The sequence below is a fragment of the Melanerpes formicivorus genome, unplaced genomic scaffold (genome assembly GCF_026170545.1).
Source record: "Melanerpes formicivorus ecotype bairdi unplaced genomic scaffold, bMelFor1.0.p_v2 SCAF_4, whole genome shotgun sequence".
Taxonomy (NCBI): Eukaryota; Metazoa; Chordata; class Aves; order Piciformes; family Picidae; genus Melanerpes; species Melanerpes formicivorus.
This window is the reverse complement of record NW_027142356.1, coordinates 958,699-983,462: the sequence shown is the minus strand read 5'-3', so window position 1 is coordinate 983,462 and position 24,764 is coordinate 958,699. Positions and strand designations below refer to the sequence as shown.

The following is a 24,764-nucleotide window of genomic DNA, read 5'->3' as shown; positions in this document are numbered from 1 at the left end:
CAGTCATTGACTCTATCTATTTGTTTTCTAGTACATTTAAGTAACCTGATCAAAATAGAAGTAGTTATTCCTTAATCTCTCAATAAAATCAAGCTTTTCAAACCAGGGAAGGTGAAGGAGGTTAAGCTGGCATGAGTTAAGGCACTTCAATCAGTTATTATTTATGCACATCAGTCTGTTGTGCACACAGCTCTTACTGCAAGACTCCCAACATGCTTCACATGATTCTCAGTACACAGACTGGAAAACAGAATACAGATCTAGGACTGTCATAGCATGGAAAACTCCATATCCTGCAGTAGGACGCAGGATACTTTGTAGGAAAGCTGGATACTTTCTAATGTCTTCCCTCGAAGACACAAGTCAGCTGGCTTGGTATTTTACTTTCAGTTTAGGCAAGTCCCAAAGTGGTCATGTTAATCACTTCAGGAAACTGTTGCATTTCTTATTGTGGAAGACCTTCTTCCTCTACCAAAACCTATTTCAAACTTGATGTTTTAATTCCATAATCAAGTTTTGTATTAGATTGTTTCAATATGGAAGAGAGATTAAGCAGTGTGCTTTCCAGTTCAAACAGCTCAGTATGAGAAACTCATCTTTACTTCACAGACATTAGCTTCCACTTCTTTGCTAACAGAGTATCTAAAACAATTGCAGTTGACAAACCACAGTGCACAGGATTGGAGAAAACAGAGAAATTTATCACAAGAATTAGGCAACAATTTACTGGTATTGCAGGAGACCTAATTTTCCAAGCATTGCTGATCATTTTGATAGACTGTCATTAGGTCATATCTGCTAATACAAAATAGACCATATTTATTTCTATAACCTCTGAAGTAACTCTCACAACTGTCACTCAGCACTGTTTGAACATGTTGAGAGCAGCTGCACAAAGAGAAGAATATGTCTTCACTTTGAGACATTGCACTTCTACCTTCTTCACCCATTCCTTCCTTAAATATAGACCTGCCTCTACAGCCTTTTTTCATTACTACGCACCCTCTAGACAAAAGCAATCACTCCTTACCAAAGTCAGGACTTTGACTTACTTTTAAAGAGAAATAAATGAACTCCAAGGCTAAAGGACATCCTCTCAGCCACTGGAGACATTGTCCAGAAGTGAAACAAAAAATAATCTCTCTTTCTTATGGGGGCTAAACTGCCTTGTGTGTGTGTGTGTGTGTGTGTTTGGAATTACAGCAGCAAATTTGTAGTGACAATAGAATTAACTTATTTTTTCTGCTGCCCTGTTAAACGAGGTACCTGAAGCACTCAATGAATGCTATTCTCAGAGTGCATGACTAATGGGGTTAAAATGCTGCCTGTCATTGCCTGATCTGTTTTGTATTTTTCTATTTAATCCAATTTCACATCAGCAGAACATTCTTGTAGTTACACACACTTGTGCACCTCCTCCATAAAAGGATGTGCAGATGCTACTTGACAGGGTTACAACTTGCTCTTTAAAATCTCATATAAAAGCAAATAATGCAAAGGTAATTTCCACTTGGTTTCAACAGGAACGCAGTGGAACCTCTCATTATCTGTAATAGCTATCCTTGGAAGAGAGGCTAATCAATAACCAAACAATCTAATAAATAACCAGATTTTTCTAACAACATTATGAGAAGTGTTAACTATTTATTTGCAGCTCCCTTTGTGATGATCACAGTAAGCATGCCTCATTCCTGTAGATTAGTTCAGCTTCCTCTGAAGTCAGTTCCTTGCATTTGCACAATTAAGCTGCACAAGACAAACACAGGTGGATGTGCTGCCCTTGAACTGCATCACCCTATACCAGACAAGACATGAGTGCAGCTGTGACATGGTAGAAGCATTTTGCCAGGGAAAGCTGAAGAATGTGTCCACTAGTGTTGCAAAAATGTTGCTAAAGAAAAGATTTTTTAAACTGCTGTTATTATTTTTAATACTCAGATCTCAGCCAGAACACTCTGCTGGGGGCAGGGAGGGGTTCTAATTTTATTGCAGAATCAGCAACCATCCGTTTTACTGACAGAAGACCTCCTCCTCTCTCCAAACTTCATGGCAACACAGACTGGGATAGAAAAACAGCTGCATTGACAGCATGGATCTCTGCAGCATGGTATACCATATATTGCACTTGGGAGGCAGCTGCCAAGTACATAGATCACATCTAATAAAACAACAACAACAACAAAACAACAGCAAAAAAACACACCATAAAAACACCAAACCAACCCAAACCAAACATCAACAACAACCAATCCCAAACACAAAAAAACCCAACCACCACCAACCCAAACCCCTGCAACATTAACAAGACCAAAACAAAGACAAAACCAGCAATCCCCAAACCAAACCTACAAACTGCTTATTCTTGGCCTCTATTTAACATTGCATGTGTAGCAAAGCAGTTGATAATTAGGCTGAGATGCAAGGGGTATAGCACCACAACATACAGCAATATTGTCTCTGCTGTAAGAGTATGATGGGATTTTCACCATGAATGTATAAACCTCAGAGTTTCAGTCAATTCTAACAGACAACAATTCTTAGGCACATTGGGAAATACAGGTTTATAACTGGCCACCCCCAAACAGGAAAGTAGTGCACTAAGTATTGACTTTGTTGCCCTAAATTAAAACAAACAAACAAACCCAACCAACAACAAACCACACAAAAATGAAAACAAAAAACAAAACCAAACCCAAAGAAAACAGAAAACAAATGAAACAAACAAAAAACCAAACCAAAAAGCCCCCACCAAACACCTCCGACAACCCAGACAATCCACAACTCCTGATTAGTCTATCAAAAAGTCCTAATTATAATTAGTTGTAATTATAAAGAGTGCTGTGCTTTATTTTTTTGGCAAAAGTTAGTACTCCTGGCTTGCATCAGTTTAAAAGTGTGGGAAGACCACCAAGGTGGGGTTTGCTTCATGAGCTTTACAGATTAAAACATACAATTGTTATATTTGCCTTCAGAAGACAAACTTCCCTGCTCCTCTGAAAGCAACCACAGCGAAAGGCAGGTTTGAGAGGCTGCCCTAACTCCAGGGTTTCTTTCATCAATGCGAAGCAGCACGTTGCCAGAGAGCAATGCAAGAAGCACCGTCCTGTGCTGCACAACAGCCTTTGCCAAGCAGCATTTGTAGATTTTGCTCAATTCACAAAGCAGAACTGTGCTAAATATCCCACATTGTGGCATTCAAGAATCAAAGATTACTGAGGAAGGTTCATCTAAACAAGTCAATCCCTTGCACACATTCAGCCAATGGCTCACAGACTATACTTCCACAAAAAAAAAAACAAAAAAAAGGGGGGGAAGAAAAAATAATAAAGGAATCTTTCTGGACTGTGTTCTTGCATGAGAGTACAAACTATTAATTCACTTCCTAGCAGACAGCCTGACAGATGCTCTTCAGGAAGCAGGATTTTAACATCACTTGGCAAAACTGTGTTTGTCTTACACAATTCCAGTTTGGGTTGGACAGCATATGGGGATCAGAAACATACTGATCTCATTAAACTACCAGTAAGTGTGCAAATGAACGCTGAAAAACAAAACAAACCCCCCAAATTACAATCCACTCATGCATACTCCCCACAGCCACTTATGTGAAATCTCAGCTCTTGGTAAGAGCACAAAATTAGTGGGGAACTGGTATGCTGGCAGGTAGCTGTAATTATCTTCTCATGCCTCAGAAGGTATCTTAGAACTATTTAAGTGCAAAGGATGAATGATGTTGCAGTAACTCCCAATAGATCAATGCATGAACACAACGGCAGCAGAGGCAGACGGGCTGAAGGCAGCCTGAACACCCACGCAGACAGTAAGAACCACTGCTCAATACAGCTACTTACATCATGGCCCACCAGCTCTGTCTGCGTGGATTTATCTGCTTGGGAAGACAGAGCCTTCTGAAAGCACTGAGCCTTTTCCTGTAAAACACAAGAAGACATCACAGGTGAGTTGTGTCTCTTCTCACTGGGCTTTGCAGTGACGAATACCCAGATTAGTTCAAAGCTTATGCATGGAGAGATGCTCAGAGAGAGATTTATTCCAGCACTGTGCGCTCTGGGAGGCTCATTCTCCTTACTCTTATTTGCTTTTATCAGTTTACTTTTCTCTTTCAACAGTGGACTTGGAAAGTCTGACTGTGTGGTAGAGTGGGGCCCACAAGAATGCAAAAGCAGTCTTGCAGGGCAGGCAGAGGTAGAAAGCACAGAGCAGCAGCAGTGGCCGTTGCAAACACCAGCACCCCTATAACTGCACAGAAATCGTCGCTTTAGAAGACAAATTGAGGGACACACAAACCCACCAGAGACCACAATGCTGAGACCACTTGCCCCTTGCCTGATGCAAACACAAAACCTAAACACTTCTTCAGCATGGCACTGATTTCTGCTTCTGCTGTTTGTCATGTCTGAGTCCACACAGCCCCTTTGATTTTTGCCATTGGAGTGGACATTAACCCAGCAGCTTTGTTAAGAATCACAGTAAACAGAATCACAGAACACAGCTGGTTGGAAGAGTCCCCAAAGATCATCCAGTCCAACCTTTGACCCAGCACTGAAGGGTCAACTTAAATGCCAGGCCCACAGGCTGCTTAAATACCTCCAGAATGGTGACTCCAGCACTGTCCTGGGCAGAACATTCCAATGGCTGAAAACCCTCTCTGGGAAGAAATATTTCCTAGCATCCAGCAACCTATTCCCAGCATCCAAGCACACCTCTCCTGGTGCAGTTGGAACCATTTCCTCTGCCACCAAGGAGCAGAGGCTGCCCCCTCCTCACTCCAACCTCCCTTCAGGGAGTTGGAGAGAGCAATGAGGTCTCCCCTCAGCCTCCTCTTCTCCAGCCTGAACACCCCCATCTCCCTCAGCCCCTCCTCATAGCCCAGGGGCTCCAGGCCCTTCTCCAGCCTCATTACCCTTCTCTGGACAGGCTCCAGCCCCTCAATGACCTTTCTGGAGTGAGTGGCACAGAACTGAACACTTGAGGTGTGGCCTCCCCAGTGCTGAGCACAGGGGGATGGTCACCTCCTGTCCCTGCTGCCCACCCTGTTTCTGATCCAAGCCAGGATGCCTTTGGCTTTCTTGGCCACCCGGGCTCTGCTGGCTCATGTTCAGTCAACTGCCAATCAACACCCCCAGGTCTCTCTCCGAGTCGCAGCTTTCCAACCACACATCCCCAAGTCTGTAGCTCACCATGGGGTTGTTGTGACCCAGGTGCAAGAGCTGGCACTTGGCTGTGGCATCCCATACTTGGCCTTGTTAAACTTCTTACAATTAACCTTGGCCCATGGGTCTCACCTGTCCAGATCCCATTGTAAAGCTTCCCTACCTCTAGCAGATGGACACAGCCACCCAGCATTGTGTCATCTGCAAACTTACTGGGGGTGCCTCAATGCCCTCATCCAGATCATTGATAAAGACATTGAAGAGTACAGGCCCCAGCATTGAACCCTGGGGGACACCACTGGTGACTGGGCAGCAGGCAGACATAACTCCATTCCCTACCACTCTTTGGGCCTGGCCATCAGCCAGTTTTTATCCAGTGCAGAGGGCACTGAGCCAAGCCCTGTGCCAGGAGTTTCTGAAGGAGAATGCCACAACTTATGGCACTAAGTAAGAGGCAGTCGGAAAAAGAAGTCAATCTTTTTTATTTACTTTTTATTAAGCTAAATAATACAAATGGGAAAGAGTGACAAGCTTCCAGGTGCCCAGATACTGGGAAAAGACTTTTGGAACTAAACACCTGTCCCCTTTTTCTCTGTGATAGGAAATCAATCAAATAAAAGATCTCTGCAAGCCAAGCAGCACTCTAACATTAGTTCATAACAAAGAAATGTTACCTGGACATACAGTCCCACAGCAGCCTTCAGCTGTCATCACTCCTGGAGACATTTACTATGACAAACTAACATTTTAAACCATTTTTCCAAGTATTGAAACTTCCTTAAGACCTTCCTGCTGAAACACCAAAGTCACCTTCTTTCAGAGGGTTTCCAACGACACTGATTAGTGACTCTTCCCAACCATGGCTCAGTCTTTATGCCACATACTAAAAGCATATGCTGCACCCTATCAACTTTTCCTCAACTACCAAGAAAGCTTCAATAATCTTTTTCATAAGTCTGTGTAGGAAGGTAGGGATGTTGAGAAAGTCAGGACACAGTCTGAGGTCCTTCCTTAATGCTTCCCTTTTTCTTTCCATAGATTTCACAGGATCGCAGAAGATTAAGTTGTCCCATCCTCCTGCTTTCTGTTCTTTCCCTGCAGGTATCTCCTTCTCTATAAGATAGTAGGTGATATAAATATGCAAAGAGATACTTCCTTATCTGACTTCTTTTAAGGTTAAATAGAACAGGTGTCTCTGCCCATCCAAAGACCAAGAGGGGACCAAGTAAAACCTTCCTGGGTGTGTTCCTGTGTGACCTTCTCTAGGTGCTCCTGCTCTGGCAGGAGGGCTGAACTGGATGAGTTTTGAGGTCCCTTCCAGCCCCTAACATTCTGTGATTCTGTGATTTTTAAATTATACTTAGATTTCTAGGATGACAGAAAGTACATCTGGTGTCGTTTTAAGACAGAGCATAAATGTGTTGTTATTCTCTCTCATTAAAATAAAAAGCTTAGGAGTGCACCGGGAAAGGTGACAGGGTAAGAGCATGAAAAATTCTCAGTCCCTGGGTTCATTCTAATTAGCAGCAAGGCAAGAGCTGTCGGTGACTTACAAGTCAGAGAACTCACAGCAGTGCTGCCAGCAACATTCATGGCAACTTCTCCCTCTCACATATGCAGTTGTGTGTGCAAGATTGTGAGTGCAAGATCGTGTGTGCTGGCGGGAGAGGAAAGAACTGAGGACTGTGGATGTACATTTTCTCCATCATTTGCAGTTGCTTCAATTACTGAGTTTCTTAACTGAAGGTTCAACAGCCTTAGTGAAGAGCATTAGACCACAATCAGCAAACCTCTCCACTCACATGGGAATAACTTCACATGCGGCTTATATCTCAAACTACCTCGAGTACCAGAGTGTCGTAGTTTATGTATTCATTTTATTACAACATTAGTGGTGAGCCACTCAGGAGTGCTAAAGTCACAAACTCAGCTGATCACATGCTTTTAAAAAACATTACAGATCAAACAGATCAATGTAGGATAAAACAGTACGTGCAAATGGGCTTAAGTCTTTGCTGGTGAAAAATGGCTACCAGAAAAATGGTGTGGTCACTTCCTACCAGCCTACTGCTATTTGGGGAATCAGTATCTCGAAACATACAACTGGCTGTTCTCAATGTTCCTTCTCTGAAGAGATGAGCACTAACATTGGGGTCAGAGTGGCTGGAGAGCAGCCAGGAAGAGAGGGACCTGGGGGTACTGGTCGATGGTAGGCTGAACATGAGCCTGCAGTGTGCCCAGGCAGCCAAGAGGGCCAATGGCATCCTGGCCTGCATCAAGAACAGTGTGGCCAGCAGGAGCAGGGAGGTCATTCTGCCCTTGTACACTCCACTGGTTAGGCCACACCTTGAGTACTGTGTCCAGTTCTGGGCCCCTCAGTTTAGGAAGGAGGTTGACTTGCTGGAAGGTGTCCAGAGAAGGGCAACAAAGTTGGTGAGGGGTTTGGAACACAGCCCTGTGAGGAGAGGCTGAGGGAGCTGGGGTTGCTTAGCCTGGAGAAGAGGAGTTACAGGGGAGACCTCATTGCTCTCTACAACTACCTTGAAGGAGGTTGTAGACAGGCAGAGGTTGGTCTCTTCTCCCAGGCAGCCAGCACCAGAACAAGAGGACACAGTCTCAAGCTGTGCCAGGGGAGGTTTAGGCTAGAGGTTAGGAAGCAGTTCTACACAGAGAGGGTGATTGCCCCTTGGAATGGGCTGCCTGGGGAGGTGGTGGAGTCACCATCACTGGAGGTGTTTAGGAGGAGTCTTGATAGGGTGCTTGGTGCCATGGTTTAGTTGATTAGGTGGTGTTGGATGGTAGGTTGGATGCGATGATCTTGGACGTCTCTTCCAACCTGGTCTGGTCTATTCTATTCTATTCTATTCTATTCTATTCTATTCTATTCTATTCTATTCTATTCTATTCTATTCTATTCCATTCCATTCCATTCCATTCCATTCCATTCCATTCCAGTCTAGTCCATTGTCACAGTTTTGGCTGCGAACAGGCTGAGGTTATTTTTCTGTCCCTATTCTCTTCCCTAGCTCCCTTTCTGTGACAGCACGGTGACCACTTGTGGTGCTTTGTTTAACTGCAAATTCCACAATAGAGTGCTTGAAAATTACCTTGGTTACACTAAATCAAGCAGCAAGGCTTGCCATGCCAGGGGGCTTGGGAGAATCGGAAGTCTGTGGCTTTCACCACTAAGAAATCTATTTTGTCTAGCTGATGACATATTGAAGAGGTATTTTTCCCTGACAGCTGTCTGAGTGTGATTCTTACTCAGACTGAAACAAACAAATTCTGATTTTTTGCCTTCAAATGTCTTCATACTCTAAAGACTCAACCTCTCTCTCGTCTGTAGAGATTACTGTACAACTTTAAGAAGTGGAATCTGTTTTTCTTGGGGTTTCCCTCAGCACACATTCCAAAGAGCCTACAGTTGTCAGCATCAGCACTGCAGTCAGATTTACAGCTCACAGGCGATGCCTTCCCTCGCTGCAGGCGTTTACTCCACTGCCAGTAAAAACTTGTCTTGGCCACAGAACTGAGGGAGAAAAGCTTTTATTCATAAGACTTATGAAAATGCAAAGTCTTTTAATTCTGATGTGCTTTGGGATTAAACTAAATCAACAGCAGCAGTTAGGAAATGAGAGCAAGGGGATAACAAGTAACACAAAGAAATTGCTCTCCAGAATCTATTCCAGCTAATTTACAGACTACCACAAGCTCCAGGATTGACTATATCACAGTGATTTCCATATAAATAGAGTCCCTGTTGGTCTGAGTCTCAGTCTGGGAAGAAAACATGACATAGCATAGCTCTAGTGATCAGCTGTGGTACAGCTGAAGCACACAACTCTTGCAAAAGCTTTGTGAAGCCCAGCAAAAAGCACAGCTGTCTCTGGGGCACAGGATAAGCAAGCAGCCACAGCACGGCACTCAACAGGGAGCACTGAGAACTAAGAACGAAGGTGTTAAGAGGCCACAACAAATTCAGAGGCTTGCTCTGGAGCCATGGTGGCCAATGGGTGCAATCATCCCCACAGGGACTTGCTCATAGCTCAGGAAAAAAAAATAGGAGGAACTTAGTGGGAGTGCACTCAAGTATGCAGAGAGAGAGGTTTCACTGAGGGTCAGAGCTCTGTCAGATCACTACCCGTGAGAAAGACCAAGAGCAATGTCAAATTTCAGTGAACAGGGCTCTTATGCAAACCAAAACTGCTTTTCAGTTACTACAGGACAAATCCTTTTGCTTTGTGAAACACAAAGGCAAAGTCCTATGCACGCAGCAAGTGTGGTGTCTGGAATGAAAGCCGATGTCCTTTCTTCTTTGACTCGATCAGAACACAGCATGCAGGAGTGAATCAAGAAAGGCTAAGACAAGCCTGTCCCCAAGAAGGTTACAATACTTTCATAATTAGTTACTGTAAGGTCTAAATACTTTAAATGAAAAAAACCCAACCTTTGTGGTCTCTAAGTAAATCATTCATAAGCCAAGCAAAACAGTGTTTGGGCTTTTGAGAAACAACTCTTTATAAAGTTGCTGTCCTACGCCATAAACAAGGATACAAACGTATTTAATTCAAGTATTTGCCTTGTGGAAGCAGCACACTACCTTTCTCATAGTGTAGCAAGGACTAACTCTCCCAAGAACCCAGATTAGGGGAAAATCGATCAGATGGAGTATTCCTGCTCTTCTGTTTTCCTTATAACATACTGCCATGACATTGCCTGTCAGTGATGTGTTCATGATTCAGCTGGCAGATTTCCACTGAGAAAACCAAAGCTAACACGAGAATGGACACAAACCTATCAGGTTTGGTAAACAAAGCAAGATCATCCTTTACAACCTTGGATGTTTCCTTCCTTTATCCTTTTTAAAAGCAACTACATTTATCAATTTCATAGTGTACATGATTTTAAATGCTGCTATGTTCTGCATGGCTACACAAAGGGAATCTCACAGTCTGTTCCAAAACATCTGGTTTGGAAGGTTGTTTTTTTCATAGAATCACAGAATGGTCTGGGCTGGAAAGGACCTCCAAAGCTCAGCCAGTCCAGCCTCCTCTGCAGTCAGCAGGGACATCCCCAACTAGATCAGGCTGCCCAGAGCCCTGTTGAGCTTCACTTTGAATAACTCCAGGGAAGGAGCCTCAACCACCTCCCTGGGCAACCTGTTCCAGTGTTCCACCACCCTCATAGTAAAGAACTTGTTCCTCACATCCAATCTAAATCTGCTCTGCTCTAGTTTGAAGCCATTGTCCCTGGTCCTGTCCCTATAGGCCTCTGCAGTCTCTCTCCAGCCTTCTTGTAGCTCCCTCAGGTACTGGCAGGCTGCTATTAGGTCTCCCTGGAGCCTTCTCTTCTCCAGGCTGAACACCCCTGGCTCCCTCAGTCAGTCCTTGTAGCAAAGCTGCTCCAACCCCTGATCATTTTTGTGGCCCTCCTCTGGACCCTCTCCATCAGGTCCATGTCCTTCCTGTGTGAGGGCACCAGTGCTGGATGCAGTACTCCAGGTGAGGTCTCAGCAGAGCAGAGCAAAGTGGCAGAATCACCTCTCTGGCTCTGCTGGCAATGCTGCTTTGGATGCAGCCCAGGCTGCCATTGGCCTTCTGTGGTGCAAGCTCACACTGCCTGCTCGTGTCCAGCTTCTCCCCCACCAGCACCCCTTGCATAACTTTTTGTGTGTGTGATTATCAGTATGCATTAAAGGGAAAAACTCTCTGAATAAACAAACAAACAAAACCCCCAACTGAAACACAACCATCCAGCACTGTGAAAATCCTGCAGCAGTACCTAGTGTTAGGCACTTTGCCCCTTAGGTCTCTAAGTGGAGATGTTTAAGTGCATTGCCTGTCAAATGCTCCTGGTGGTTTGTAGTTTCCCTGTGTAGGCAGGGCCATTGGTAGGATGTGATGAACGTCAGTGCCACCCACTTGGCACACAGATTTAACAGCACATGCATTAGGCAGAGTGCAGGAATCATTAACTCGGCATAGTCTAAATTGCAACTGATGTTTATCAAAGGCTTCTAGCATTAATTAAACCTCACACAGCTAAGTATTTACAATAATTTCACAGATCACTGTCCTGAGGAATGAGATCCGTGACTGTGGCATAAGCAGCACAGAGAATGAAGGCAAGGAGAGGATCATTTTCAAGTTGTCCCAGCAACACCTGTCCAGGGCAGAATTTGATCTTTTGTTGGATGAATACATTCCACAAATTATATCACTGAAATAATTGCTGTCATTATGGGAATGATGAAAATACATCCATTTGTGATAAATAAGGCTGCACCTTTATTCACTGATAACAGCTATAGATATGATCCTTGTGTCACTGTAAATACACCTAGCAATACTGAAAACAACCCCCAGGTGCCCTTGAGCTGTCCCCCTGTCATGACACCGTTCCAACTCCTCAATAAATTGCTTGTACATTTTGGCAAGTCTTTTGGATAGAACCCACAGTTTGGGATTAGCACTCCCAGAAAAGGGCAGCTATGGCTGTCCTGAACTCATATGCAGGCCATTAAGTGTGCATATTCATATGCACACATTGCCAGTGATCACAGTGCCTGTCCTCAGGAACCATTTTTCATTGCAGTGGTCAATACTAAGTAGTTGAAGCAACAGAGTTAGAAAAGCAAAGTTTATGTAAGTGTCATGGGAAAACACTGTCTGGACAGATACAAAGAGATTAAGCTGGCAAGGGACTTCAGCACCAGCTTAAAGCTCAAAGTCAGCCAGATGGGCAGCTGGTGGAGAGCTGCACAGTGCTTTCAGTCCAGCCCAGCCACACTGCACAGCATCTTCAGCCCAGGAACTACTCAGGAGCCCAGAAGGGTGTTTAGGGACTGTATGGGAAAGTGGGGCATGGGGAATTGCAAGGGAACAGGGAACTTCCAGAAATGCCTGAGGAGAAATACGCAGTCCTAGTCGTGTCACTCAGGAAAAAGCTTCAGTCATTGCACCAGGCTCTCAGATGCACTGTAAAGACCTTTTTTCCCCCCATGCAGTCATCTGCTTAAGCAAGGACCAAAAGGCACTTCAATTGTTTGCGAACCTGCTTTCAGAGGAAGGCACAGTATGGGCTTTGCCAGTAACGAAAACGTCAAAGTTACTAAAGCAGATACCTTTCACCATGAATTGAGGTTCCTCACTCTTACCCACTCACTCTACCCCCTCACCTCAATGGAGACACTAAAAATTAAACACGAAGCACATCACATATAATTCAGTAGGGCAAAGGCAAAACAAATTAATATGCATTACCATGATATCCAAATACTTGTACATATCTAACCAAGGCTCATGGGTAATGTTCTGCTTTGTACTGCTCTGTCACAGCAGAATAGCTCTGACCAGACAACTAAATTTGCTTTCACGTTCACAATACCAAAGCAATCCATAACAACCCTTGTATTTTTCACACTACTTGACAGATTATAACACAGCACAAGATGGGAGACTGTGATGCTTTTGAGGCTAAGTGTCTTTAGGAATTACAAAGCTACAGATCTCCAGGAGGTCCAGAATGTCCAGGAGCTGAACTGAAAGTGTATCTCATTTCCATGAGTCCTGCATCCCTACAAAACTGGCTGCAGTTTCACTTTTCTTCCCTTTTCCCTCCCTCTCTCCTCCCAGAAAAGACGCCCAGGCTCTTATCTCTTATGGCAGAGGCCTGGAGCAGCTCACTGGGGTCTGGAGCTGCCAAGCTGAATTTTTGCTGTGTCACATTGGTTCGGTATGGTGAGATAGACAGGTATAGTCTGGGTGGGGGGGCATGAAGGCTTGGGTTTGTTGGCCTGGTTTAGAGGGAGGTTTGTGTGGAGCTTTGGCTTAATGAGCTCCTGTGTTAAGGCCAGGCTATGGATTCTGTGTATTTTATGTGCTTTGTACTGTTTTGTGTAGCTGGGAGTAGCCTTTCCATTTAAACTTTCAATCCTATCCAATCCTTTGTGTGAGAGATTTTCTTTTGCCCCTTTTTGGAAGAGCATCTGTATTGTTCTAAACTAAAACAGAGACAAGTACCTCCTCTTCATTCAAACATTTCCTTAATCCAGAAACTTCCCCAGTGATAGGAGTTTGAGTTCATAAAAGCAAATCATTGGGATCCTGGAACTTAGTTGCATGTTTATAGCACTGATGGTTTTATTTCAGCTGATGAAAGTAATGAAATAAATTGCTTTTTTTTTCATCACTGTATAAAAAGTCATCATTTTCCAAGAAGCTGCAAGAGATACTGACAGCCATTATACTGTACAAGGAATGCAGCCTTTATGTTCTAGTTGTTGATATGAGGCACACACACACAAAGCTACTCCACAAAGAATGAAAACTAAGTTTTTTCTTACTAGTCCTAGAAGTTTTTACAGGATTGTCAGGAAAGAGTATCAAAAAAAGGTTTCCCCTTTCTTCTCCCTTTAAAAAATACAGTTTCTGACCAGTTAAGGAAATGGTGACTATAACTCTGTTTACCATTGACATACCACCTCATAAGCAAAACACGTTGTTTGTGGTCCCCTGACGACTGCCATACTGAAAGCAAAACAATTACTCAGAAGCATGACCATAAGCATCTGCCACACCAACTATATGAAGAGGGGGAAATAGCAACTCAAATGATGGTGTATTCATGAAAGCATAAAAACTACATTACACAACTCTAAAGAGACACCCTGATACTATCTTGGGGAGTTTTTTCAGACAAAAGAGGAATAAATTCTCATTTTCCCTCAGAAAGCAAGTGAAAAAGAGATGAAGGTGAACATATGGCATTTAAGACGCATTAACAGTCAGTTTATACCATAACATAAATTCAATCTACCAAAATCCCCTCCTTATGGGCTCATAATCAGCTGGTTGCTGTGTTATTGCTGATAAAATTGTTGTGTTAAAATTTTTACAAGTGTTCTTTGATGCTGCCCAGTGCTGTTTCAGCTCATAATGTGTTCCTGCTACCAAAATAGGATTTGATTGTAAATGCTGCTTTTAGATAAGGCAGCACGGCCTAGAAAGATGCCTGAGTTCTCACCCATGCCACATGCTATAGTATCTTGTATAGATGCAGAAGAAGAGAGCTGAATCCCGTGCGCTGGTTGAAGACCAGGGACTCCCTCTGATCTGTAAGCGTAAAGCAGTAAAGACAGCTTTGAAACAAAAGCACTTTAGAAGCAGGCATGCTGTAAGTTGTAATGAATGGCTAAAGTAGAAGATGTGGCTGTAAAACTGCAAATTGTAAAACTGGATTGGACAAGTGAGCAGCAGAGATCCTTAGGGAACTTAAATCTAAAGCTGTGTTGTTTGGGGGTTTTCCTGGTAAGGACATCAGGCCATTTGTTTCTCAATTTTGTTCCTGTTTTCTTGAAACATGAACTGACTCAACAGACCAACAACTTGGGACATCAATGAGCTCTTAAAGCCAAATGTATATGGACAAACTGGTTTAGACTGTTGCATATTTGATAATCACAGAGGGTTTGCTGGTTTTCAAGACCTGAGCATTCACGGCGTACTATTCCCTTCTCAGCCACAAAGAAGCCTCATTCCTCTGAACTCACCGAGACATTTCCAACAGGCCATCCCACCTGTATTTCCAAACGTGAAATACAAAAGCAGAAAACAGAACTATTTTGTGAGCAAATGTAATTTCAAAGTCTAAATGTTAGCAGAAATGGTACATGGATCTTCTCTTTCATGGAAAAATTGCTGAGGGTTCAATGAGTTCCACTGAATTTCTCAAGTAGATCATCTTACAACTTGCAGCTAACCCTAGCTATATGGTCAAGAAATAATGCTGACAAAGAGTGGTGGGGAATGGAGCCAAGTCTGGCTCATGCCCAGTCACCAGTGTTGCCCCCAGCATTCAGCACTGGGGCCTTTCCTCTTCAATATCTTTATCAATGATCTGGATGAGGGCATTGAGGCACCCTCTGGAAATTTGCAGATGACACCAAGCTGGGTGGCTGCGTGCATCTGCTAGAGGGCAGTCACACTGCTGAGGCCACACCTCCACTGCTGTGTTCAGTTCTGGGCCCCTCACTCCAGACAGGACATTGAGGTTCTGGAGCATATCCAGAGAAAGGCAACGAGGCTGGAGAAGGGTCTGTAGCACCTGGGCTATGAGGAGGGGCTGAGGGAGCTGGGGGTGTTCAGGCTGGAGAAGAGGAGGCTGAGGGGAGACCTCATTGCTCTCCACAGCTCCCTGAAGGGAGGTTGGAGTGAGGAGGGGGCAGCCTCTCCTCCTTGGTACAAGGGACAGGACCAGAGGAAGCTATTTCAAGCTGCATGAGGGGAGGTTCAGGCTGGATGCTAGGAAATATTTCTTCCCAGAGAGAGTTTTCAGCCATTGGAATGTTCTGCCCAGGGCAGTGCTGGAGTCACCATCTCTGGAGGTGTTGAAGCAGTGTGTGGAGCTGGTGCTTAGGGTCATGGTTTAGTGTTGACCCTGCAGTGCGGGGTTGAGGGTTGGACTGGATGAGCTTGGAGGTCTCTTCCAACCTGATGTTTTCTGTGATTCTGTGTTGTTCACAAACATTACTCACTGTCAAAGGAGTGGCAAATTCCTCATAAACTGATGCTGTGTCCCACATTTTTAGGAAGAGATCCTCAGTTTGTTTTGTACACATCAAGTTTTCTAAGGATCACTTGCAGAGACATTTGCTTTCCTATCAGAATTTGCACACAAATGAAAGTGAAGACAGACAGGAACTGTGTTTTGAAGTGCCAAAACTGCACCCAGCCTGTGAAAAACATAAATGGTTTTGACAGACTACGTCTCCAATTCCCCCACAGGGACTGTGGTACACATAGCAAACACGAATTTCCCTCATTTGTGTTCTTGTGAGGGCAGTTCATTTCCATCACAGCCTTAGCTGGCTTTCTTGGGGCACTACAGAGATCTTCTGTAGCATCTAATCCTATACATTCATCCCAGTTCAACTCATCTACAAAGCTGTACCTGCTGCTCAGATGCTCAGACTACAACGTTCCATTAGTTGTTCACTCTGTTTACCAGCCCTACTGGTGGTCACTACATAGACTATTAACTAGAAGGAAATTACACCATGCTGACATCTCATCACAGCACTTGCACACAACACAGAGAGCAAAGGAGAGAAGCAGCATGTAACAACCATTAGTTGTTAGTGGATATCAAAACTGGAGTTTTAAGAAGACTACATCCAGGAGACCACCTTTAGGGCAACAGCTGGTCTGCCAGAGGCTCAGGTGGTCCCATTAAAGCTTTGCATGCTTAGGATGGCACAGTATGTGTAATCTTTGCTTGGTTAAAGATAGTTACCCAACAGTGCAGCCTCCTATCAATCAGGAACTTTTGCAGCCAAAAGAAAAATCAACACAGACAAAATTGTCCATGCAGCTTCTTTATGATGAGGCCAGTTAGGAACAGGATGCAAATGCTACAAAGCTAAACTTCTGTGTGGTGGGTTGAAATTACCCCCCAACTAATTTGAGAGAATGACTCCCCAAAATAAAATTGCCTGACTAGCTCAGTGGGAAGGAAGCAAATGAAGCTGTATTTACAAGCAAAACTACCATCTAGAGAAGATGTCTAAAACATACAATATTTAGAGATATTTACAATTTATGAACAACACAACACCCTCCCTGGACAAAACCAGGGGGTCACCAATAGCTTCCCCATCTCTGCTCCCTTCCCCCCTGTACAAGGGAAAAGAGAAAAGAGAAGAGCAGAGAGTAGCTGTTGGTACTTAGCCACAACAAGAACACAGCCAAGGTCAGCAACAGCCAAGCAAAAGCCACTGGCTGGTATCAGCCAGAGGGAAGAGCTGAGACAGAGAGTTAGTTTACACACCTAACTGTATGTCAGTTATCAGACCAGTGGGGTTATTTAGACCTTATTATGTTTCTTTTGCATCCAATGGTAATTTATTTACATTCCACCACTTTCTACTCAATCTGTGGCAAACTTCCAAGGCATCAGCCTAAAAATGCCACATTCTGACAGAAATTCTCTATTCAGGTGAATTCACCTCCTCTTCTCTTCATGCCTCTTTTCATACACACTAGATTTGAGATGACCACCTCCTGTTTTCTTGTAGCAGACCTATTCCTTCCTTACTTGGACCTTTTTTTCCTGGTCCATCCTTTCCCTGCTACAGAATGACTAAGAACCTTTGTTCTTTCTCTGCCACTGAGAGATTTTGCTCTTCCCTTTAGACTTCAGTTTCTGATACATGTGACCCTTAAGATCAAAGGTCTCCCCTCATTACAACAACTTCAGTTTCAGGGGCAGGCACAACAATTGTCTGCTGAAGTGCCTCTTTTCTGAGTTCTTATTGAAGGAGTCAAGGGGAAGACAAAAATGGAACTCAATTCACTGCAGAAGTTATCTTTTAACTGGTACTTTAAAGGCTTGGGAATATCCTTACACATGAAAATACAACCACACAGCACCTCTGTTATTCTTCTGCTGTCCTCTTCACTTGTGTGTTTTTCCCCCCACAGCAAGGGGAGCACCTGTTTTCTCCATCACAGAATAACTGACAAACTGCATACATTTGCTTTATATTATACCCTAAATGTACATCCTGGGTTTTAAGTTAAGGTCAGCAATCCTCCAGAGAGGAGGTGATGCCACTCGTTTTCTGCTTGATCTTCCAACTGCTGCCTCACACAGGACAGTTCTGTTTCTCTGTCTGTCTGACCCCAGGCAGTCCCACTGCCACCAACACTGAAGCTGCAGCCAGGTCTGTTTCTGTAGCTGGGACTCCACAAAATTATCTGGGGTTGTTCAGCCTGGAGAAGAGAAGGCTCCAGGGAGACCTAATAGCAGCCTGCCAGTACCTGAAGGGGGCTAGAAGAAGGCTGCAGAGAGAAGTTTTCAAAGGCCTGCAGGGACAGGACCAGGAGCAATAGCTTCAAAGTAGAGAAGAACAGACTGAGATTGGATGTTAGGAACAAGTTCTTTACTATGAGGGTGGTGGAACACTGGAACAGGTTGCCCAGCGAGGTGGTTAGGGTCTCATTCCTGGAAATATTCAAGGTGTATGGTTACCTCTACTAATAAAAAGCAGGGATTTGCCCAGGGAGGTGGTTGAGGCTCCTTCCCTGGAGATATTCAAGGTGAGGCTTGACAAGGGCCTGGGCAACCTGATCTAGTTGGGGATGTCCCTGCTGACTGCAGGGAGGTCAGACTGGATAACCTCTGGAAATCCCTTCTGGCCCAGACCATTCTGTGATTCTGTGATTCTATCTAAACTAATTTAAGACTTCCCAGTCACACTAGCAGCAGAGCAGTACAGCCCTCACTAAACCACATGGCACCAGTCATAACCTTACTTTCAAGGTCAAAAGGGAGAGACAGAGTTGTGCTGTACTGCTCTCCTCTCACCACACTTTGCTCTTACATTTTCATTAATCTTGCAGTTCAAAAGGGAAATCACCAGAAATTCAGTGCTCTATACCAATGATTCTTACCACACTGCCCTGCAGTACAGGTTGCACAGTTCATATACTCTGTTATATTTGCTCTTGTGTTTTGACTGAGTGCTTTACACAGATGGTTTCTTTATCCATCCATGATTTTGTTACTGAGCAGTAGTATCAGGATTCTGCTCTGGAAAGAACAGTAATTCTGATTTCCTCAAGTGTGCCATGACCTTGCAATCTGCCAGGTTAGCATATCCAGCTAATCACTTCATCCCCTGTCCAAAAAGGAAGCTTCAAAATCACATATACTCTATCTTATGCAAACATGAACCATTGGCATAACATTATGCTTTGGTCACAAGCACAAACACAGAATCACAGAACGCTCTGGCTTGGAAGGACCTCCAAAGCTCATCCACTCCAAACCGCTCTGCAGTCAGCAGGGACATCCCCAAGTAGATCAGGTTGCCCAGGGCCCTGTACAGCCTCACCTTGAATATCTCCAGGGATGGGGCCTCAACCACCTCCCTGGGCAACCTGTTCCACCACCCTCATACTGCAGAACATATTCCTAACATCCAGTCTCAATCTACTCTGCTCTAGTTTGAAGCCATTGCCCTTCATCCTGTCCCTGCAGGCCTTTGCAAACAGTCTTTGCAACCTTATTGGTCCCCTGAAGTCTCCTCTTCTCCAGGCTGAACACCTGCAACTCCCTCAGCCTGTCCTTGTAGCAGAGCTGCTCCAACCCCCTGATCATTTTCATGACTCTCATAAAACAGAATATTTCACTGCAGTATCTCAGCTTAAAAAATAAAAGACAAGGTGGCAAATCTGGAGAAAAGCCTTAACATCTTCTTATTTATGCAATTCAGGATGTCACAAATGAGCTGTGACGAATCTGCTGGCAAACTCTTTCATACCAATGTTGTAGCACAAACATGTTTCTTTAGCATGCTTTGGCACCTGCTGGAAATCGAGTACAGGCAGACATTAGCTCACACGAAATCTCCTGGTGAATTAGGTTCCAAAGATGACATGCAGTAAAAGTAAACCAACCAACCACCCACCACCCCCCTGAACATCAAACCACAAACAAACAGAACAATACTTCATTTACAGAATCACAAAATGGTGTAGGTTGGAAGGGACCTTAAAGATCATCTAGTTCCAACGCCCCTGCCAGGAACACTCCCTACTAGAACAGGTTGCTCAAGGCCCCATGCAACCTGACTTTGAACATTTCCAGGGTTGGTGTCTCCACAGCTTCTCTTGGCAACCCATTGCAGTTCCTCACCACTCTAATGGTGAAGAATTTCCTCCTAAGGTCTAGTAGAAATTTATCTTTCAGGTCTGGAGTCATTAGTACTTGTCCAGTCACTACATGCCTTTGCAAAAAGTCCTTCCCCAGCTCTCCTGCAGACCCCCTTCAGATACTGGAAAGCTGCTCTAAGGTCTCCCGGGAGCCTTCTCATCTCTGTGCTGAACATCCCAACTCTCTCGGCTTGTCTTTATATTGTAGCACACTGTCAGGAGCTTTGTTTTCTATGTGACAGACAGAATTGTTAGTTCTATACAGACAACTGCTTTCTAAAGCCAGGCTTGGCTTGGGTTTTTTAACTGAACACCACCACATGAACAGCGTTCCACCCCTCAACAGTAACAACCTCACAAAATGCTGTGCAGCCTTTTTGTTCCTTACAAGGGATCGCTTTCCCTCACAACAGCTTCTCTGATGTTCAACTTGGTCCTGCAGGTTCCTACCAGGTATTTTGTTTTGGCACCTTTCAAAGAAGTCTTTGATGTGTTTTCAACAAACAATGCCTGTAAAATACAATGTTATGATTGATTTCTATGTCTCTGTACTTCAGCAGCAAGTTCTGCCAGGAAGGTGGAAACCACCGAGGCTTAGACATGCTATCCCAAGGATTTCACTCAGAAGGAAATAACATTTGTTGTGTCACTGAAAAGAGGAAATGAAATCTGAACCACAAACCAACAATAACTACATTACAAGGTCACTTCTGAGGGCTGGGGTGTTGGAGGAGTGAGACAGGAAGGTGGTTCACGTAACTGGGAATTTTGTCATTGCCAGCTTGAACACAACCAGAAATGCAGGCAGTTTTCACTATGGTAGAGCCCACAAGAGTGGTTTTGTCTTGCAGCCTCCATTTGCCTTCCAGGTTTTGTAACTATATTTCCATAATTTAGTCATATAAACAATACAATGATTTAGGGATTTCTCCTTCATTCTATCCCATTAAAAACAAAACAAACCCAAAATGCAGATTTGAATTGGTCACCGAATCACAGAAACACACACAGGTTGGAACAGACCTTCAGGATCACCAAGTATAACCAAGAATCCTACTCTACATGGTTCACCCCTAAACCATAGCCCCAAGCACCACATCCAAACCACCTTTAAACACATCCAGGCTTGGGGCCCCCACCACCTCCCTGGGCAGCACATTCCAATACCTGACCACTCTGGCTGGCAAAAACTTCTTCCTAATGTCCAGTCTAACCCTGCCCTGCTGCAGCTTGAGGCTGTTCCCTCTTGTTCAATCACTAATTACCTGTGAGAAGAGACCAGCAGCAGCCTCTCCACAAGGTCCTTTCAGGTAGCTGTGGAGAGCAATGAAGTCTTCCCTCAGGCTCCTCTTTTTCACACTAACCATCCCCAGCTCCTTCAGTCATTATTAATCAGATTTATTCATAAGATTTATTCTCATAAGGTTTATTTTTCACTTATTAGGGTAATGGTTTAGTTATGGCAGAACTAAGTGATCATAGCCTATCCTTGCTTTCTGAGATTTCTTTTAGAAATAGCTTTCACATATCTTTTAGGGACAGAGCTTCTGGACCAATATGTCTCTCTGGAGGCCAGTGACAAGCGGAGTCCCTCAGGGATCAGTCCTGGGACCAGGCTTGTTCAACATCTTTGTGGGTGCCATGGACAGTGGCATTGAGTGCACCCTCAGCAAGTTTGCTGATGACACCAAGCTGTGTGGTGCAGCAGACAGGCTGGAGGGAAGGGAGGCCATCCAGAGGGACCTGGACAGGCTGGAGAGGTGGGCACAAGCCAACCTCATGAGGTTCAACAAGACCAAGGGCAGGGTCCTGCATCTGGGTCAAGGCAATCCCAGGCACAAATCCAGGCTGGGCAGTGACTGGCTGGAAAGCAGCCCTGAGGAGAGAGACTTGGGGGTGCTGGGGGAGGAGAAGCTCAACAGGAGCTCTCAGTGTGCACTTGCAGCCCGCAAAGCCAATCAGAGCCTGGGCTGCATCAGGAGAAGTGTGGCCAGCAGGGCAAGGGAGGTGATTCTCCCCCTCTGCTCAGCTCTGGGGAGACCCCACCTGGAGTACTGCCTCCAGTTCTGGAGCCCCTATTCCAAGAGGGATCTGGAGGTGCTGGAAGGTGTCCAGAGCAGGGCCATGAGGATGAGCAGGGGGCTGGAGCACCTCTCCTATGAGGTGCTGTAGGAGTTGGGGCTGTTCAGTCTGCAGAAGAGAAGGCTCTGAGGTGACCTAATTGTGGCTTTCCAGTATCTGAAGGGGGCCTACAGAAAGGCTGGGGAGGGACTGCTCAGGATCTCAGGTAGTGATAGGACTAGGGGGAATGGAATGAAGCTGGAGGTGGGGAGATTCAGGCTGGAGGTGAGGAGGAAGTTCTTCCCCATGAGAGTGGTGAGATCCTGGAATGGGTTGTCCAGGGAGGTGGTTGGGGCCCTGTCCCTGGAGGTGTTTAAGCCCAGGCTGGATGAGGCTCTGGCCAGGCTGATCTAGTGTGGGGTGTCCCTGCCCATGGCAGGGGGGTTGGAACTAGATGATCCTTGTGGTCCCTTCCAACCCTGACTGATACTCTGATACTAGAAGTAGAGGCATTACAAAAAAATATAAGAAATTAAATTTCAGTAGATGGATATTTTAAAAAGATATTAAGAAAACCATCTAGTGGAGATGTGAGAACAGGTGCTTTGTGCAGACACTCATCCTGGGGAACACAACTCTGCTTGTTTTTATTTGCACAAATATTTAGCAGCTATTATTACAGGTATGTGATTTTTTTATAGACTGAAGTCCATCAATTAAGTTAATTAACTTTATTTCATATTAACACTGTACTTTCAATTACATTCTGTATGATTAAAATACTGGAAAGAAACAGAATGAAAATATTTTAAAGCACCATTGCCTTGGGTCATTAATTCATGTTATTGTACAAGTCTTGAATCTACAAAAGCTGAAGCCAATTAAGGTTGATATATTGTAAGTACTGAATCTGCACCACACCTGATCTCAGGCACTGCAGTGTGAACTGAATTATATCACAGTATCACAGTATCACCAAGGTTGGAAGAGACCTCAAAGATCATCCAGTCCAACCTGTCACCACAGACCTCATGACTAGACCATGGCACCAAGTGCCACATCCAATCCCCTCTTGAACACCTCCAGGGATGGGGACTCCACCACCTCCCTGGGCAGCACATCCCAATGACGAATGACTCTCTCTGGGAAGAACTTTCTCCTCACCTCCAGTCTGAACTTCCCCTGGTGCAGCTTGAGACTGTGTCCTCTCGTTCTGGTGCTGGTTGCCTGGGAGAAGAGACCAACCCCCTCCTGGCTACAGTCCCCCTTCAGGTAGTTGTAGACAGCAATGAAGTCTCCCCTAAGCAACCCCAGCTCCCTCAGCCTGTCCTCACAGGGCTGTGCTCAAGGCCTCTCCCCAGCCTTGTTGCCCTTCTCTGGACACGTTTGAGTGTCTCATTGGCCTTCTTAAAGTGAGGGGCCCAGAACTGGACACAGGACTCAAGGTGTGGCCTAACCAGTGCAGAGTACAGGGGCACAATGACTTCCCTGCTCCTCTGGCCACACTATTCCTAATGCAGGCCAGGATGCCATTGGCCTTCTTGCCCCCCTGGGCACACTGCTGGCTCGTGTTTAGGCAGCTGTCAACCAGCACCCCCAGGTCCCTCTCTGTTTGGCAGCTCTCAGCCACTCTGACCCCAGCCTGTAGCTCTGCATGGGGTTGTTGTGGCCAAAGTGCAGCCCCTGGCACTTGGATTTGTTGAATGCCATCCTGTTGGACTCTGCCCATCACCACACCATCATGGGAGTATCAGGTCTAAAACAGGAAAACACCACATTTCATTTTACACAGGTGATGAATTAATTTGAGGCTCATATCAATATCACATCAGTATTGAAGTGGAAGGCAAATGGCAGCCTGGGGTACATCAAAAGCACACAGGAAGAACATGGACCTGATGGAGAGGGTCCAGAGGAGGGCCACAAAAATGAGCAGGGGGTTGGAGCAGCTCTGCTACAAGGACAGGCTGAGGGAGCTGGGGATGTTCAGCCTGGAGAAGAGAAGGCTCCAGGTAAACCTAATGGCAGCCTGCCAGTACCTGAAGAGAGCTACAAGAAGGCTGGAGAGAGACTGCAGAGGCCTGCAGGGACAGGACCAGGGACAATGGCTTCAAACTAGAGCAGAGAAGATTTAGATTGGATGTGAGGAACAAGTTCTGCACCATGAGGGTGGTGGAACACTGGAACAGGTTGCCCAGGGAGGTGGCTGAGGCCCCATCCCTGGAGATATTGAAGGTGAGGCTGGACAGGGCCCTGGGCAACCGGATCTAGTTGGGGATGTCCCTGCTGACTGCAGAGGGGTTTGGACTGGGTGACCTTTGGAGGTCCTTTCCAGCCCAATCCTTCTGTGATTCTGTGATTTTGTGAATGTGCAAGCACTTGCAGGAAATACAGGCTTTACTTTACAGAGGGGTTTCATCTCTCAATCATTATTTCTGCTATTCATTACTGCACAGTGTTCAGCACCTAGCCACAGGACTTTAATGTTTTCTTAGTTCCATGTAAGATGACATCTCTAGGGAAAAAAGGACATGCTTGGTTTTGCAAGAAATGGGCAAGTACTAATATAGAAGGAGCAAAGGACAAAAAAAAATCAATTTTCATTTTACACGTGCACACACACACACACAAACCAAACCCAAAAACTACAAAACTTATTTGGAAATTCAGGGACCCATGGAAGAGGATAATGAAGGAGATATAGTCATTGGTTCTTGAGTCAATATACATAGAGGTATTCTAGCCAGAATACCATAGCAGGGGGGTTGGAACTGGATGATCTTTGAGGTCCCTTTCAACCCTGACAATTCTGTGATTC

General features: G+C 44.9%; 1 protein-coding gene across 4 annotated transcripts in view; it reads right to left on the bottom strand.

Annotated features, from left to right (window-relative positions):
- CCSER1 (coiled-coil serine rich protein 1) overlaps positions 1 to 24,764 on the bottom strand; it is a 556,842-nt gene that overhangs the window by 4,754 nt on the left and 527,324 nt on the right. For all 4 annotated transcript variants that reach the window (XM_068136765.1, XM_068136762.1, XM_068136763.1 and 1 more), the window contains one exon: positions 3,852 to 3,929. In XM_068136765.1, coding sequence (XP_067992866.1) covers positions 3,852 to 3,929 — 78 coding nt within the window. The remainder of the gene's footprint in view (positions 1 to 3,851; positions 3,930 to 24,764) is intronic.